At 34.5% G+C, this 17,983-nt stretch overlaps 1 protein-coding gene across 4 annotated transcripts in view; it reads right to left on the minus strand.

The window, feature by feature from the left end:
- The window catches only part of LOC109423294 (rap guanine nucleotide exchange factor 4), a 957,479-nt gene that overhangs the window by 262,109 nt on the left and 677,387 nt on the right, over positions 1 to 17,983 (minus strand). For all 4 annotated transcript variants that reach the window (XM_062854198.1, XM_029870605.2, XM_020077464.3 and 1 more), the window contains one exon: positions 5,923 to 5,974. In XM_062854198.1, the coding sequence (XP_062710182.1) occupies positions 5,923 to 5,974 (52 nt within the window). The remainder of the gene's footprint in view (positions 1 to 5,922; positions 5,975 to 17,983) is intronic.

Here is a 17,983-nt window from a genome sequence, read left to right on the forward strand (position 1 = left end):
TAATTTTAAATTATTATAGAACTATTGAAAAACAATCGAATCAATTAGTCACTAATAAAGCTAATGTTCACTTATTGTACGAACTATATGGGCTTGATTTCTATTGTAAAAAGTAACAATATATCTACTATGTGTTTTATTGTGAACAATAAAACCAGTCATATGTTAATAATATTTACCATGTAATGAATGGTAATTTTTTATCCGGGATGGGGTGTTTCTGTGGCGATATTTTTTTAGAGATCTCTTAGCAATGGCAACATTTTTGGAGGATGCATTCAAACCGCTTATTCGCCAGACTTTTTCTCAAAGCTCTCTAACAAACTTCTTCCAACATTTCTTATGACTTCATCATCGAGAATTGTAATATATTCCTGATATTTTTGAAATATGCATTATATTACCTGGTACATTCCTAAGGATGAATTCCTGGAGAAATCTCTGAAGGATCAAGTGCTTCCTGAAGAAATCGCTGGAAAAACTTCTGAAAGAATCTATAGAACAAATTTTGAAGAAATCCCTCCTGAAATTTCTGAAGCAACCCTTGGATTATTGAAGAAGTCTCTGAAGATATTCCCAAAAGTATCGATGAATTCCTAAAAAGAATTTCTGAAAAAACAGGAACATTTGAAAATCCATATATAGAGTTTCTGAAGAATTTCCCGAAGGATTACCTGAAGAAACACCTGGAAACCCTTGGTGGAAAACCTTACAAAACCTCTTGAGATATTTATTGAAAAATAAAATCTTTAAGAAATCCTCTTATAAAAATTCTGAAAACCTTTTTAAATGAATTCCTGTAGGAATCCAAAGAGAAATTTCTGGAAGTACGCTTGGAGGAAATCCTAAAGGAATTTCTGACGAAATCTCTGTGTGAATTTCTGAAGGAATCTCAACAAGAATGTCTTCCAGCTTTTTCGTAAGAATACTTATAATAATCTCTGACAGACCCAGTAGAAAAGTTTATGAAGGAATCCTTGAAGGATTTTCTAAGACTTTCTTAAGAAATTCTTGGGGCATTTTCTGGAAGAGAAATGTCATGACGGAATATCTAAAGAAATGAGAAGAAATCTTGGGAATTTCTTCAATAACACTAGTTTACAAAATAAAACGAAAGTCATGAACTTCTGTTAACGACCAAAGTTTTTAAGCACAATTTAGTGCTGATTTCGAAACCGTCCGTGCTTCAAAACATTTAAGGAACAACAGTTTTTGAGTTTTAGTTAAATATCGAGTATAACAATTTTTTAAAATATGGATTTTACCAAAATTCGAATATGTTGCTTTTTGTTCAATTAATTTTAAATCTTTTTCCATAAATTATATGAATATATAAATATGAATATAATACCTTTCGATCTTCTGAATGCAGGTTTAGCGTCAGATTGATGAAATTCAAGATATTGACTAGTTTAAGAGACGATCTCCATAAATTTTTGCAAAATATCTAAAAATATATGAAGAAATGTATTTTATTCAAAAAGATAAACAAACAATTTAAAAATTCTTTCTCAACGTTTATTTGATATATCATATAAAGCCGAGTTACAGTAAAAGATTCAGCTCAATTGGAGCATTGATTAGAGTGAATGAGATGAATGAAGTGAGCGACATAGCTTAAAAATAGAACAAAAATCGATTTCAAATCATTAACCAACGGTAAAGTCTCTTCAAACAAAAAAAAATATCATTAACCTTGTATGGAAAGTCGAAAAAAAATTCCGCTCTACTGTAATATTTTTCCTTCGCGTTTTCGAACTCAGGGCATGAACATCAGCTTACCGAGTTCAAAAATGCTGTAAACTAGTGTAATCCTTTCTAGAATTTCTAAAGCAATACTTGGAAAAAAAATGTTAGGAAAGCTTCTGAGAAAATTTTGAAGGATTCCAGAATTTATGATTCCTTTTGTATCCTTGAATAATTTTCTAAAAAAAATCATGGAGTATTTTAGAGTAATTTCATGTAAGATTTTCTAGATGAATACTTTGACAATTTTTTGATTCCTCCATAAAAAAAATCTGAAGAATTTCGTGGTTTAATTTCTAGAAAAATCTACCCAAGACAGGACAGCCATTTTTGCAGTATTTTCTAAAGGAAACCATGCAACATTTGTGGGAGCTATCCGTGCAAGAGTTTCATAAAGAATTCTTTGAGAAATTTCTGGAGGACATTCTGAAGGCTGAAGGAATCTTTAGGATTTCCTGGATGATTTTTCAAAGTAAATCTACGAGGAGTTTCCAAAGGAGTCTCTGAAAGAATTTCTGTAAAAGTTTCACTGAGAGATATTTTCAGGAACTCGTGAAAGGTTTTTTAAATGAATTCAAGGATGAATTTTAGCAAGGGTCCATGAAAGATTTATCGAAAAATCTGTGGAAGTTTTTCAAAGTAATCCTTGGAGAAATTTGTAAAAACATTTCTGGAGGAAAGTTTGAAGATATTTGTGAAAAAATATTGTTCGAATTTATAATAGATGCCATTGGAGGTTTTCTGAAAGAATCCCTCGAAAACTTTGTGAAGGAAACCCCTAGAGCCGTTTCTATAGGAATCCCTGCAGAAAATTTCTTATTTTTTTTTTCAAAGAATCCCTGGAGGAATTTCTAAAATAATCCCAGGAAGAATTTCTGACAGAAATTGTGAAACTACTGGAGAAGTTGGAAGTTGCTGGGAAATTTCTGATGAAATCCTTGGAAGAATTTCCAAAGTAAAGGGTGTCCACTGTCCATAAAAATACGTTGAAGAAGCCAAATTGTGTTTTGGTGCAAAAAAATACATTTATTTTATTTTTTTATGTTTATATGGCCTCGAGACCAACAGGGTACCCTGTGTTTTTTTTTTATTTTCATGAGAAAATTCAGGAAATACCCGAGTAGGTGGAAACATCTGATGAATAGCATATTCAGTTATGATTGATTGAATTACTGAAGAGCAAAAACTGATATTGGTTTGATTGATATAAGAGGTAAAAGAACAGAAATAATAGCAAAATCTAATATGGTGAACTACTCAATAACAGCTCGTTAAGATATTACAAGATCAAAACAATAGCAGACAAGTTTTGACACTTTTTTCTAGAAAAAAAAAAATAAAAAAAAAGTCAACATCCAGCAACGACCTTAGGATTCACAGGCGGCGATGCTTACCACTCAACTGTGGCTCACTGTTGTGAATATCATGGTAATAAGAGCATGCGGTTCTTCGTTTCCACAGCTCAGAAAGGGGCACATGGCATTTCACTAACATTGAGCCATCTCTATGGGTGTATGTGTTCCATTTCGTGCAGAAGAGCTAAACTTGTTGTTATGTAGAAATTTTCAGCTATTTCTACAAGAACAAAAACTGATATCATATCACTTTGAGCTATTCGTGCGATATTCATTACATATTTGAATAACTCATCTAAATCACATCGAGCTATGACAGCAAAAAGTGTTCGATTTGAGATATGATTTAGATATTCTCGTCTACCCGGGTATGGCGTAACATATCAAAAAATCAGAAATGTATGTTTTTTAGTTTTTGAGATATGATTTTTTGAATATGGAGTCATATTTTTTGATACTAGCTGCTTTAAAACTGCCTAAAATTGTGAATTCTCATTACCCGGGTAGACGAGTATATCTAAATCATATCTCAAATCGAACAATTTTTGCTGTCATAGCTCGATGTGATTTTTATGTGTTATTCAAAAATTTAAAGAATATCGCACCAATAATTGGAAATGATATGATATCAGTTTTTGTTCTTGTTGAAATATCTGAAAACTTCTACACAAGAACAAATTTAGCTCTTCTGCAAGAAATGGAAACGAGCTCTACTGAGCACCGCATGCTCTTATTAGCATGATATTCACAACAGTGAGCCACAGTTGAGTGGTAAGCATCGCCGCCTGTGAATCCTAAGGTCGTAGGTTCGATGCTGGATGTTGACTTTTTTATTTTTTTTTTCTAGAAAAAAGTGTCAAAACTTGTCTGCTATTGTTTTGATCTTATAATATCTTAACGAGCTGTTATTGAGCAGTTCACCATATTAGATTTTTCTATTATTTCTGTTCTTTTACCTCTTATATCAATCGAACCAATATCAGTTTTTGCTGTTCAGTAATTCAATCAATCATAACTGAATATGCTATTCATCAGATGTTTCCACCTACTCGGGTAAACTTTGTCTTGTATTGCTTTTTTGTGTGATTTCTAGCGTTTTTGGTTTTCATCACACTCTCACGTTTGTGTATCGCAATGATCATCTCCATCTACTTGTGCTAGAGCATGTTAGAGGTATATTCTATCACCTAGATAATTACAAACTTTTAATGTATTGTAAGTGGTACACACGGGTGTTCAATGATAATGTTAACTGTTAACATCAAATTCCTCTGTCGCTTCAATACACATATGGGGCTGTCCATTTATTACGTAAGGCAATTTTCACGATTTTTCGACTCCCCCACCCCCCCCTTGTAAGATTTTTTGTATGAAAGCCCAAATATTTTTGTATGGCGCGTAAGATTTCTCAAACCCCCCCTCCCCCCATAAACCCTTACGTAATTAATGGACGGCCCCTATTCTCAGAATCAAAAGTTAACAAAAAATAAAGCATCAGATCGGCTTGCCGTCTTCTGCTATATTTTTCGTTGGAATGCAAGGAACATATGTGCCAGCATGATTTGAAGTTTGTCTCTCTTGCAATAACTCATTTCATTTGTGCGCATAATTAAACACCAGTGTGATTTTATTTTAAAAGTTATCATTATAAGCGAGCACCAAGTGTACCACTTGTAATACATTGAAAATTTGTAATTATCAATGTGTATATGATAGAATATGGCACAAATTTCCCAAATGGAGGAACAAAAACTGCAAATTGGCATGGCGCTTCATCTCATTTAGCAGCAATTTATTACATTATATCGATAAATTTCTTGTGGCATGAGATTCTCTGTCATTGAAACAGAATTTTTCTCTATACAAATTTGCAACTGCATAGAATTAACACGGCTGACCGACATAAATTTGTTATTTTTCATCATTAATTATTTAAAATTCACTCAAATACATTTGATGATTTGAGTTTCAGATTGATTTTAATTATTGGTTTTAATCGTTCATTCAAGCTATTTTTCGAACTTTGTTACGGCTTGTTGATCTTCTTGCAACCTACACAATAGATCTTAACAAAGCTGTATAGTAGACTACAAGAATATGTCACAAAATCAAGTAGCTTGAAAGACGTTTTAAGGAATGGTTCTAACAACCTCCTGTAGGGTGGGCCCTTTCGGGCTTTATAGGGTTTTATCACGGGTTTATTAGAGCTGTTAGGATTACTAAGCTTTAAAATTAGTTTTATCGGTTTGATTGTAACAACAGCTTTTGAGCTATAAGAAAGGCGGGAACCTATTTAAAAATCAATTTGAAGTTTGTATGAGAGCGATTTGTCAAATCATTTTTTACTAGGCAGGTGATATCAAAACATTTCCTTGAAATTATTTTTAAGTATCAAAATAAAGTTCTAAAAATCTCAAAAAAAAAAAAAAACAATGCTCTTTTGTTCAAAATTAAAAGATCAATACATTTTTCAAAATTCAAAAACCTAATTACTTGTATTTTTACGGAAGCAGGTAAGTACATTGTTTTTTTTTTAATGAACATAATAAGAGGTCGTTGTGTACTTGTGGTGGTTCGAATAATGTAAAAGCTCCGAATGTGATTGATATTCTCTCTCTTTGTTACTGGAGTTATTAATCTGTTCAGTTTTTTTTTTTTTAATTTGTCAATCTGTCAATCTCCCTGTTTGTCAATTTTTAAATCAACCACCCACATTAAAGAACATCTGTCAAAATAATATCGCAGCCCGAGGGGGACATCCTCATATTCCCATCAATCCCGAATCCAAACCTCGGCCGTTTATTGGATTTCCGGTACTTACCATTTTTTAATTTACAGTTGGAGATTATGTCGTTCATTAATTCCTTATTTTTCTGCAAATAAAAAAAGAGCAAAAACAGAGGATATTGAATTAATATGTGCTGTGCAACTCTCGCCAGCAGCGACGCTCTCTGGGGGTTGGTTGGTTTGGATGCCATCATCCGGTCGGAATCGGACATTTACATCAGGAGAAGTAGCTTTTGCGATCATCATTAATTAAAAGCTGACGACGATATCCTACCCATAGCTCTCCCCCCACTTCAAAGCCCGGTGAAGGATGGTGTGCGACCGAGAGTGAGCGAATTCGCTCGTGCGTGCATTTATATTTACGATTCGATTCGATTCCCCACTGGCACATTGGAGGAGATTGTCATTATTTATGAGGACAGGCAAAGTGAGCATTTCGGCAGACTGTGCCGTTTTTTTTTGGAATGTGTGCTGAAAGGGTACCCGAAAAAAATACATTAGATATTCCATTACTTTATTTCAAAAGAATATAGTAAATCATAAAATATTCCATTTTTACTTTCATTATATATTTGATGGTTTGTTACCATAGGTAGTATAGTCATTTTTCTGTTCTCATGATGTTTCGCTCTGATTTTTTTTTCAAGACATTACAGTTATTTTCGTTTGCACATTTGTACACCATTTCTTTAAAAGTTATTTGGGTTCAAGTTACATACTTTGCCTCATATGGTAAAAGTAAAATTGGAATTTTAGCAAGTACGGTTAAATATATGTTACGGTTACCACAAATACTGAAATTATTTTACTGTTTATTTATTGTAACTATAACATTTACTGTAAGACAAAAAACAAGCAATTGTGTATTGTTGCATCTCTCAATCCATGAACCTTAATGGTAACGATATCATTTAGCATGTTATGATTCCCTTCATATCTTAAGGTTTGTAAGCATACATTTTACTGTAAAATTGAAGTTTTTGTAGTGTAATCACCACATATTTTAAAGTAAATGGAATAACAATACACGGTATCATATTTCTCCAAAACATTTTCACCAGGACATCGACTCCGGCCCTGTCATGTTCCGGATTCACGAGACAACTGGATATGCGTACGACAGATTGAATTGATTCGAATTGTTGCTCTTCGGGGGCATATTAAACGAACGTTTAATCTTGTTTACAGCTGAATTACAACTTTTCCCAGTGAATAAATTGATTTTATTCAGGACAGGATAAACGTCCATGCCAGTCAGTCGGTTCTGTCAGAATCAGGAGAAACAGGCAAAATATGGCCGGTGTACAATCAATGTGCCATCCGTTTCATGTCAGCTCCACAAACAAGGTGTAACAATCCGATTACACTAAACTAGTACCTATGTACGATAGGATAGGTCCATGCTCGTGACATGGTCTGTGCGTCCGATGCACTCGAAAAATCCCTTTTTGTGGCTTCATTGAGTTTCGGTGGTGGGCGGGAACGGCTTCCTTTCAACAGTGATCAAACGATGGAACATATTGCATCCATTTATTTGCAACTTCAGGTACCAATGTAACTTGTTGCGAGCTGGCACTCGGTGGAACACCCGTTTCACAAATGGGAGGGTTTTAATTGCGACCGTAGAAAACTTGTGTCGTATTACCTTGTACATTTTTACTATTTTGCTTTGAGATCTTTTGTTATTCATTGGCAAAAATATTGGTTGTGATTTCTGTTAATGATTTCTCACTGCAATACATTCAACCTTTCAATATCACACTTAGTTTCATTTCACGAGTTCGGTTGTGCGAATCTGGGTTACTCAATTATAAGCGAGACTCACCTAAAAATTGGTTGACTACTTGATAATGAAACACGATGTGCTGATTCTCGGCATTCATAGAGCTGAGATCTCAGTTTACTGATTACTCGGCGGTATTCTAATGAGGTTTACAAACACATGTTCCTTCATATTCATGGCATATACACGGTGTTCAATAAGTTCGGATACACCATATAACTTGAATTAATTTCACATCTGTAATTCAAAGTTAATGTATTTATTGAAAAGTCATATAACACCGATCAAATGCAGCATATGGTTTCGAATAACGTCTTTTTCTACTTTTTTGTTATAAGCCTTAGATGTATCTAATGTTTGTTAGCTTCGGCACGCTAGAATAATTTTTGAAAAGTAGCTCATGCTACAGAAGTTTAAAACGTTGACTTTTGAGTTTACATCTCACTACATATACTTAATTAAAATAACTAAATTAATAGACACAAATTTTTCACTGCTATTTCAGTGATGATATGGCGATGAATTTGCAAGTTTAGTCAAAATGTGCTTAAATCTATGAAAAAGGCATCAATACATTATATAAAGCCAATTTTGATTAAAATTTGCCACAATAGGGATTTAATCAAGTTTTGGAAAAGATAATTATGGGTTAAACTGAGATACAACGCAGCCTTGCTTTTTTACAAAACAAAAATCATTAAAACAGGTACAGCGACAATTTTAGCAATCTGAAAGATCAAGATAAAATGACTCCGTATTTCACCCAATCTGAATCTTATAAATTATTTCGTATGGTAATATTTGCTACCACTAATGCTGAGGACAACAACCTAATTTAATTCAACTTAACAAAACTACTCAATAAAAACTAGACGAAATGCCAATGAAAGTCGTGCGTGCCGGCCGAAAGGAACTTGAGACACATTTGCAATTATTACAAAAGGAAAAAGGACAGTTTATTTCAAAACATATGCTGTATTTGATCAGTATTATGTAAGCTTTCAATTAATACATTCACTTTGCAAATCTGAATTACAGATGAGAAATAAATTCAATTTTATCGTGTATCCGATCTTATTGAACACCGTGTATCTTGAAACATTCTTATGTTAATTCACGAATGACATTTTAAAAGGATTTCCGTCGATATTCTTGGTAACTTATTTACGATTCCCTCAGCAGATTTCCGGTTGCATTCTCCAATCGAATGACGGATAACTTGATTCCTGGTAATACCAAATCTTCAATATAATACAGATTTTTTTATGCTTGATACTTTGGTGAGTTCTTTCCTATTTGTACTTAAGTTTATTCTTCATTTTTTTCATAATCAATTATGTAATTTTTTGATCGAATTTAGTCATATCTATTTTCCCAGGAGGCTGCGGACCAAGGAGTGACATTAACTTTTTTAGCTACGTCACTCCCACCGACATTCATATATGTTTCTTTCAAATAAACGGAGCGGTTGGTATGAGATATACCCGTTCTACAATGAGAGAAATAAGTATAAAGACAAAGCCATTTTCCATACAAAATAATAATGTTTAGGGATCAAAATCTCTTTTTCTAGCGATTTGATTGTTATGGAATTTTGGCTGCAACCTTAGAATTTTGGCTAGAAATATAAATCATCATCCATGAAAACGTTGTAACAAAAAAAAAAGTTTGTGGAACACTACAAATGTATTGTGCTCCCGATGGGTACCACAATGTAGTCAACTGCTAATAGAACCCTACAAATGCGCATTTTATTTTCCGCATCGAGCCCCACATTTTGAGACTACTCGTGGGATACGAAAAGTAAAATATAACGTGGAACCTTACAAATGCGCATTTTATTTTCCGTATCGGGCCCCACGTCTGGGAACTTAGATACGAAAAACAAAATGGAATATTACAAATGTACAAAACACAAACATGCAACACATAACATAAATTGTGCCCAGTTATCCAAATAGATAACTAAGTCCGAACCCAGGATGACGAGGTTTCATTTTTGTTCTTGGTCCATCAGTCAATCCTGTAATCGTATTTTTTCTGGCAGTTCGCCTTATAGTTCGCAGCATCTGTTGCGGCATTCATAGCTTGTTTTAGTCTAGGAATTTCTAATCCTAAAGGGGCAAATGAACAAATCACAGTACAAAACAGAAAATAAACTGACAAAATGTTCACAACTATTTACAAACGTAACACACTCCATGCAATAATCGAAGAATTTTCTATGAATTGCATTCTCCAATTCATGGAAAATTCTTAAAACTACTTTACAACATATCAACTATATTACAAACGTAACACAACACCAGCAACAGCGGAAGAATTTTTCAAGAATCGAAATCGCTATTCTTGAAAAATTCTTAAACATTCCTATTTACCATTCTTTCAAGTGGTCGGTTGATGACAGCGATGATCATTTTATTTGGTGTCACCAGACTAACTAAATTACGTAAGCCAAACGCTTACCAGATAACTCCGCGACTTAACTTGCCACCAGGCTAACTTAAAACTAATTGCCACCAGGCTAACTTAGAACTAATAACGCCAGCGAATTCTGGCAAAGGGTATGATCTAACGCCATTTACCAACGGCCAAAGAACTGCCATCAACCAAGCACTTAGCCTTTATCTATCTTTACTGTTGCGGACACTTATATTTGATCTACTCTAAGTTCACCTAAACTAAACCAGATGGATCAACAAAGAAACAATAAACTATAAATAAAGTACATAGGAACCTTATAAATGCGCAAGGCCGCACGTTGGGCTGGGCGCCAATGTAACGAAAACATTGGAACCTTACAAATGCACATTTTATTTTCCGTATCGGGCCCCACGTCTGGGAACTTAGATACGCAAAATAAAATGGAACATTACAAATGCACAAAACACAAACATGCAACACATAACATAAATTGTGCCCAGTTATCCAAATAGATAACTAAGTCCGAACCCAGGATGACGAGGTTTCATTTTTGTTCTTGGTCCATCAGTCAATCCTGTAATCGTATTTTTTCTGGCAGTTCGCCTTTTAGTTCGCAGCATCTGTTGCGGCATTCATGGCTTGTTTTGGTCTAGGAATTTCTAATCCTAAGGGGGCATCCTGATTTGGGCAACAACACAAGACCGTCTACAATTTGATGTCCGTGTTAGGGGACGGCTTGTGCGTTTTGTATCCTGAAATTTTTGGAGCGCTACAAATGCGCATTAAATTTCAGGGACAAATGTACAAACCTTAGTAAAACATACAAAATAAACAGACAAAAGGTTCACAACAATTTACAAACGTAACACACTCCATGCAACAATCGAAGAATTTTCCATGAATTGCATTCTCCAATTCATTGCATTGTCCAATTCATGGAAAATTCTTAAAACTACTTTACATACGTCACAACTAATTTACAAACGTAACACAACAACGTTTATATTGACTTTTCAGATTCAAATAAATATAAAGACACATTTTTATATGGAAATAATGTCTTTTTATTTATTTGAATCTAAAAAGTCGATAAAACCGTTTTCATGGATAATGATTTGTATTTCTAGCCAAAATTCTAGTTATTTTAAGGTTGCAGCCAAAATTCCATAACAATCGAATCACTAGAAAAAGAGATTTTGATCCCCATGATTATTTTGTATGAAAAACGGCTCTGTCTTTATATTTATTTTAGAATCAACTTATGCTTTGATATCTGCAACATTTATTATAACGCTGCTCAGTTGACCAGGCCACTTTAATGCATGCGATGCATCTCCGATGTACTTCAAACATAAATAATGACAAGAAGAATGATAGAAATAGTCGATTCTATCACTCTCCAGGATTATTTATGTAGAGGAACCTCCACTAATGTCATCAAGAATTGATCTAGAATATTACTATTATTATTTTTCTTTATAATCGAGATTCATTTCGTTGATCTAGTATAGCTTTCATGCTTAAAAAACTTTTCCATGGAGTATTTCAGAAATTTCTCCTTCAAAATGTCTTAGATTGATTTCTGCATGATTGCTCCAAGGATTCTTTTAAATAAGGCTTATATTTTTATGGGAAATTCAACAAGGGTTGTTGCTCAAGTTGTTTTCTAGATATTCCTCCAGAAATATATTCACCAACTCCTTCTGTGATTCCGTTAAAATTTTCTCTGAGTTTCATTTATTTATTCCATGAACTCTTTTAAGTATATCTCCTGGGTTTTCGACAGCAATAAGACAGAAGATATATTCAAAAAATTCTCCAAGAATTCTTTCAGAAATTCCGCCGCGGATTGCTTCTAAATCTTACCCGGGAGCTCCTTCAGAAATATTTTCAGAAAATCCTTCAGTAGTATAAGGATTTCTTCAGGAACTGGCTAATTTCTTCGGAAATTCCTTTGGATGCCATTCGGCAATTTCTGAGAGATTTTTTTCGGTATTTCTTTGGAATTTGTTACAAAATATCTTTTGGCAATTTCTTTAGAAGTTCATTTGTCTTTTTTAATTATTTCATCGGCAAATCCTTCGGCTTGTAATTTACGGGAGTTTTTAGTAGTCTCACAAGCATTTTATTTAAGTTAAGTTAACAATTCTTTTGATATTTGTTTTCTTAAAATTTTCTATGGCAATTTCTTCGGTAAAGCTTTTGGTAGTTCATTCGACTTTGGGAGCTTTCTCATATTTTTTTTTTGGAAATTTCTTCGGCAATTCGTTCTGCATTTTTAAAGAATTTTCGTTGGTATTTTTCATTTCTTTATCTTTGCTATACGCAATTCCTTTGGTAACTTCTTAAAAAACCTGAATACCTTTTTTGTTTTTTCTGTATTTCTTCCGCATTCGGGAATAAAAAAAAACTCACCAATATTTTCAGAATTCCTGTAAATAATTCAAAGTAATCCCTGAAAAAAACTCCTTAAGATACTTCTGGAGTAAATGTCAAATGAATTTCTGGAAAAAATGTCTGAAAGTCTTAGTTTACAACAAGTTTTAATCAATTTCTGAAGTAATTCTTTGTGGAACTTTAGGAGGAAATCCAGCAGACATTGGAAACTTATCTGGAAGAATTCATAAAGGAATCACTTCATGAAATTCAAAAAAAAAACGTTTTTTTTGTAGCAATCTCTGAAAAAAAAACTGGAAAATCCTTTGCAATAATCCCAAGAAGAATTTTTTGAGATATTCTTAGAGAAACGCCAAGAAATAAATCCTGCAATAGTGTCTAAGGGAATTCTTAGTGTAATCTCTCTATGGATTCCTGAAATCTCTTGGGAAAATTCATGAAATAATCCCTGTAGAAAGGTCTCAATAAATCCCAAGAGAAGTTTATGATGCAATCTCTGAAAACATATCTGAGGAACTTCTGGGAAACCCCTGGAATAACTTCAAGATAAACTTGTTGGGAATTTTCTGGAGGAATATCTGAAGAAATGGCAGGCTAAATCTCCAGAGCGAATCCTGAACAGAACCTTGGTGCAATACGCAGACCAATTCCACTCAAGGAACTTAAACAAAAGGTTAAAAAAATATACTGAATGTCTGGAGAAACTGCGAAACTGTTATACAACCTGTCAAGGAATTTCTGCATAGGTTGAAGGACTATCTGCAGAAAAAAATGGGATCGTTGGAGGAAATCCAGCAGAAATTTAAAACAAATCTGGAAAAATTCTTACTGGAATCACTCAATGAAATTTCCAAAGAAATTGTTTTTTTTAAGAAGAAGCAATGCAAGAAACTCGAAAAATGCTCTGCATTTCCAAGAGGAATTTCTTAGGATATTCCTAGAAAAATGTCTAGAAATACATCCCGAAGTGATCGCTAAAGAAATCCTTGGAAGAATCTCGTAAGAGATTCCTGAAGGAAAAAAAAAAATCGAAAAGAATCCCTGAAGAAAGGTCTCAACAAATTTCAAGAGAAGTTCATGATGTTATCTCTGGAGAACAATCTGAGAAACTTATGGAAAACCTCTGGAGTAACTTCTAGAGGCATTTCTTGGGAATGTTTTAAGATTTTTTTTTAAAGAAATGCCAGACGGAATCCTCAGAGGAAATCCTGAAAAAAAATACAGAGAAGTTCCTCTCGAGGAACTCAAAAAAAAAATCGGATTGCGTTGTTGCAAAATTGATGATGAACATAAATAGATTATTTTGAAGGCATAGCTGAAAGAATATCTGGAGAAGAGCTGAGAAGAATATCTTGAAGAATTTCATGAGAACTTTCAAGAGGAATTCCTAAAGAAATAAAAAAAAATCCTTGGAGAATTCAAGGAGGTATCTTAGGAGCAATACTAGCTGAACTCATAAAAGAGTTTCTGCAACAATTTCAGAAAAAAATCGTTAAAAAATTGACCCGGGAGTTTTTTGAGAATAACTGTTTGTACAGTACAATTTCAGTAATTTTAGAAGTAACTTGTAAGCAACTTCTAGAAGTAATTTCTATTTTCATTGAATTATTTTGAAGTTTGATCTACAAGACTGAAGCAGCATACAAAGTTCTATAAATTTTCCGATACCGGATATTGTGTGTACTTTATTCCATATACAGTACTGGCGTATATGGCGATGGAATTCAAAACCTTGAAAAAACTGGTTAATTCCAATATAAGGCTCATTCCTAGAAAAAGTCATGTTATTTTAAGTTTTACGAACCGGACATGTACGAGCATCTTCGAAGACGCAAACGTACAGGTTTGATGCCTTTAAAGATTTATATTTAAACAGGCCACCAACAACTTAGTTTTATAAAAAAAATCTTGGCTTTACATTGGCGATGGATTGACTTGCCTTGGTTTTGGATTACACTTAAATTACTTTGGATTGGCTTTGGATTGACTTTGGATTGACTTTAGATTGGCTTTGGATTGGCTTCGGATTGGTTTTGAATTGGCTTTTGATTGCCTTTCGATTGACTTTAAATTGGATTTGGATTGGCTTTGGAGAAGCTTCGGATCAACTTTGGATTAGCTTTGGATTGGCGCTGTATTGACTTTGGAATGGCTTTGGATTGATTTTGGATTAGCTCTGGTTTGGCTTTGAATTGGCTTTTGATTGCCTTTCGATTGACTTTAAATTGGATTTGGATTGGCTTTGGAGTTGCTTTGGATCAACTTTGGATTAGCGCTAGATTGACTTTGGAATGGCTTTGGATTGGCTTAGAATTGGCTTTGGATTTGTACTGGATTGACTTTGGATTGGCTTTAGATTGGCTTTTTATTGCCTTTTAGATTGACTTTAGATTAGCTTTGTATTGGCTTTGGATTGGTTTTGGACTGGCTTTGGATTAGCTTTGGATTGGCTTTGGATTTGTACTGGATTAGCTCTGGATTGACTTTGGATTGGCTTTGGATTGGCTCTGGTTTGGCTTTGGATTGGCGCTGGATTAGCTCTGGATCGACTTTGGATTGGCTTTGAATTGGCTCTGGTTTGGCTTTGGATTGGCTTTGGATTCGCTTCCAATTGGCTTTGGATTGGCTTTTGATTGCCTTTAGATTGACTTAAGATTGGCTTTGAAGTTACTTTGGATCAACTTTGGATTGGCGCTGAATTGACTTTGGAATGGCTTTGGATTGACTTTGGATTGGCTCTGATTTGGCTTTGGATTGGCTTTAGATTGGCTTTGCATTGGCTTTGGAGAGGCTTTGAATCAACCTTGGATTGGCTTTCGATTGCCTTTAGATTGTCTTTAGATTGTACGTATTATTTTTTACTGTTATTTGACCGAGCTTTGTTGTTATTTTTAAGTACAAACCATCATTGGGACAATAAGTCTGTTGATGTATTAATAATAAATAAATAAATAAATAGATTGGCTTTGGATTGGCTTTGGATTAGCTTTGTATTGGTTTTGGAGTGGCTTTGAATCAACTTTGGTTTGGATTTGGATTGACGTTGGATTAACTTTTGAATGGCTTTGGATTGGTTTTGCATTGGCTTTGGATTTGTACTGGATTGACTTTGGCTTGGTTTTGGATTGGCTTTTGATTGCCTTCAGATTGACTTCAAACTGGATTCGAATTGGCTTTGGATTGGCTTTGGATTGGCTGTATTGGTTTTGGAGTTACTTTGGATTGGCGCTGAATTGACTTTGGAATTTGGATTAGCTTTGTATTGGCTTTGGACTGGCTTTGGGTTAGTTTAGGATTGGCTTTGGATTTGTACTGAATTGACTTTGGATTGGCTTTAGATTGGCTTTGGATTGGCTCTGGATTGACTCTGGATCGACTTTGGATTGGCTTTGGATTGGCTCTGGTTTGGCTTTGAATTGGCTTTGGATTGGCTTTTGATTGCCTTTAGATTGACTTTGGATTGGCTTTGTATTGGCTTTATTGGTTATCTTTCAAGAAAAAAAAAGTCAAAATTGGTAAACATTTTTAGTTTTATTGCAAAACTTTTTTTGTAAAGATTCAATTTGATGAGTCATATGATTTTTTTTATCTGTATTAACGAGATTTTTAGCCCTAGGCTAATTCATCTCGGGACCCACGCTTTACTTCCCTTCCGAAGGAAGAACTCACATTTTTACGAGTTTGTCGGGAGTGGGATTCGATCCCATGTCCTCGGCGTGATAGTCAAGTGATCTAACCATTACCCCAGGTCCGCTCCACTAGATATATGAAATTTGCTTTTTATAAGCACTGAGAGCTTTCTTTGATGTTGCTTTATACTCGAAGACAAACCAAATTTTATTTAAAGAGTCAATTAAGGCGAAATTGGATCCATTTCCTCACTTTTTGGTTCTTGATTTTTTTTATGAAATAACAAAGCCATATTTTCAAAATCGGTTTTTGTGCACATGTAGAGTATGGATCAAGGTACCTCCTGATTTTTTTTCCAGATGGAAAATGTTTTTGCAAAAACCATTTTTGAACAAAATTTCACAAAAAAATGGTTTCTGCAAAAACGAAAAACATTTTCCACCTAGAAAAAAATCAGTAGATACTTTGACCATGTATACGAAAACCGATTTTGAAAATATTGCTTTGTTATTTTATAAAAAAAAAAACAAAAACCAAAAAAATGAGGAAATGATTTCAGTTTTGCCTTAACAGGCATCGAAATGAAAATTATAATCGTTCAAAATAGGTGAAAGGAAAAACGAAGAATAATGGCGCCTCGTTTGAAGTTAAGTGCTAAAACATTTAAAATAACATCATTTGGTCTGTACATTTAAGTTTACGTTCTTGTCTTTTTGAGAAATCCAAAAATGTCAGTATTTTTTTGCCTTTCTCGTGCACTCCTTTTTAAATTGTAGTTCTTCCACAATCCCAACAACCTCTTATCTTCCACAAACTGGCCTGAGTACAGCCACTACACAACACAGCTACTGACTGGTGACAGGTACGCCATCAGCCACATGGCAGCGTGGCAAACACCCCCGATATGAGACGATACAATGTGACGACGCTACTGGTGGTGGTTGGAAACGATGGACAACGGGACAACGGGATGGCGAAATCCCCCGGAGAGCGAAACGAAATCGATTTGAAGTACGTGATTTGTATTGCTAAAGGCGACATGTCAGCAGCCTTGCTCGTCGTCCTGGTGCTGTCCTCACCCACCGTCTACTAGCCCCCATGAATATGTAGTGCACTGTAGAGCTCTGTCTGGTGGCTCTTTGGGTGTTGGAGGACTCGTTGTTCTACGGATTGTTAAGCCTGGAGAGCGATGATGACTGTGTCAACGTGAAATGCGGTGAGAGATACGGAGCATGGACAAAGAGGGAAAACTGTAATCAAACCTGGATTTTCCGTTACATTTAGTTTATAAAGTGTTGTTTTAGATGTAAATTTCCAGATCCAGGATTCGGAATATGATGGGATTGGATTGGATTTGGATTGGATTTGGATTGGATTTGGATTGGATTTGGATTGGATTTGGATTGGATTTGGATTGGATTTGGATTGGATTTGGATTGGATTTGGATTGGATTTGGATTGGATTTGGATTGGATTTGGATTGGATTTGGATTGGATTTGGATTGGATTTGGATTGGATTTGGATTGGATTTGGATTGGATTTGGATTGGATTTGGATTGGATTTGGATTGGATTTGGATTGGATTTGGATTGGATTTGGATTGGATTTGGATTGGATTTGGATTGGATTTGGATTGGATTTGGATTGGATTTGGATTGGATTTGGATTGGATTTGGATTGGATTTGGATTGGATTTGGATTGGATTTGGATTGGATTTGGATTGGATTTGGATTGGATTTGGATTGGATTTGGATTGGATTTGGATTGGATTTGGATTGGATTTGGATTGGATTTGGATTGGATTTGGATTGGATTTGGATTGGATTTGGATTGGATTTGGATTGGATTTGGATTGGATT

The sequence above is a fragment of the Aedes albopictus genome, chromosome 2 (assembly GCF_035046485.1).
Source record: "Aedes albopictus strain Foshan chromosome 2, AalbF5, whole genome shotgun sequence".
Classification (NCBI taxonomy): domain Eukaryota; kingdom Metazoa; phylum Arthropoda; class Insecta; order Diptera; family Culicidae; genus Aedes; species Aedes albopictus.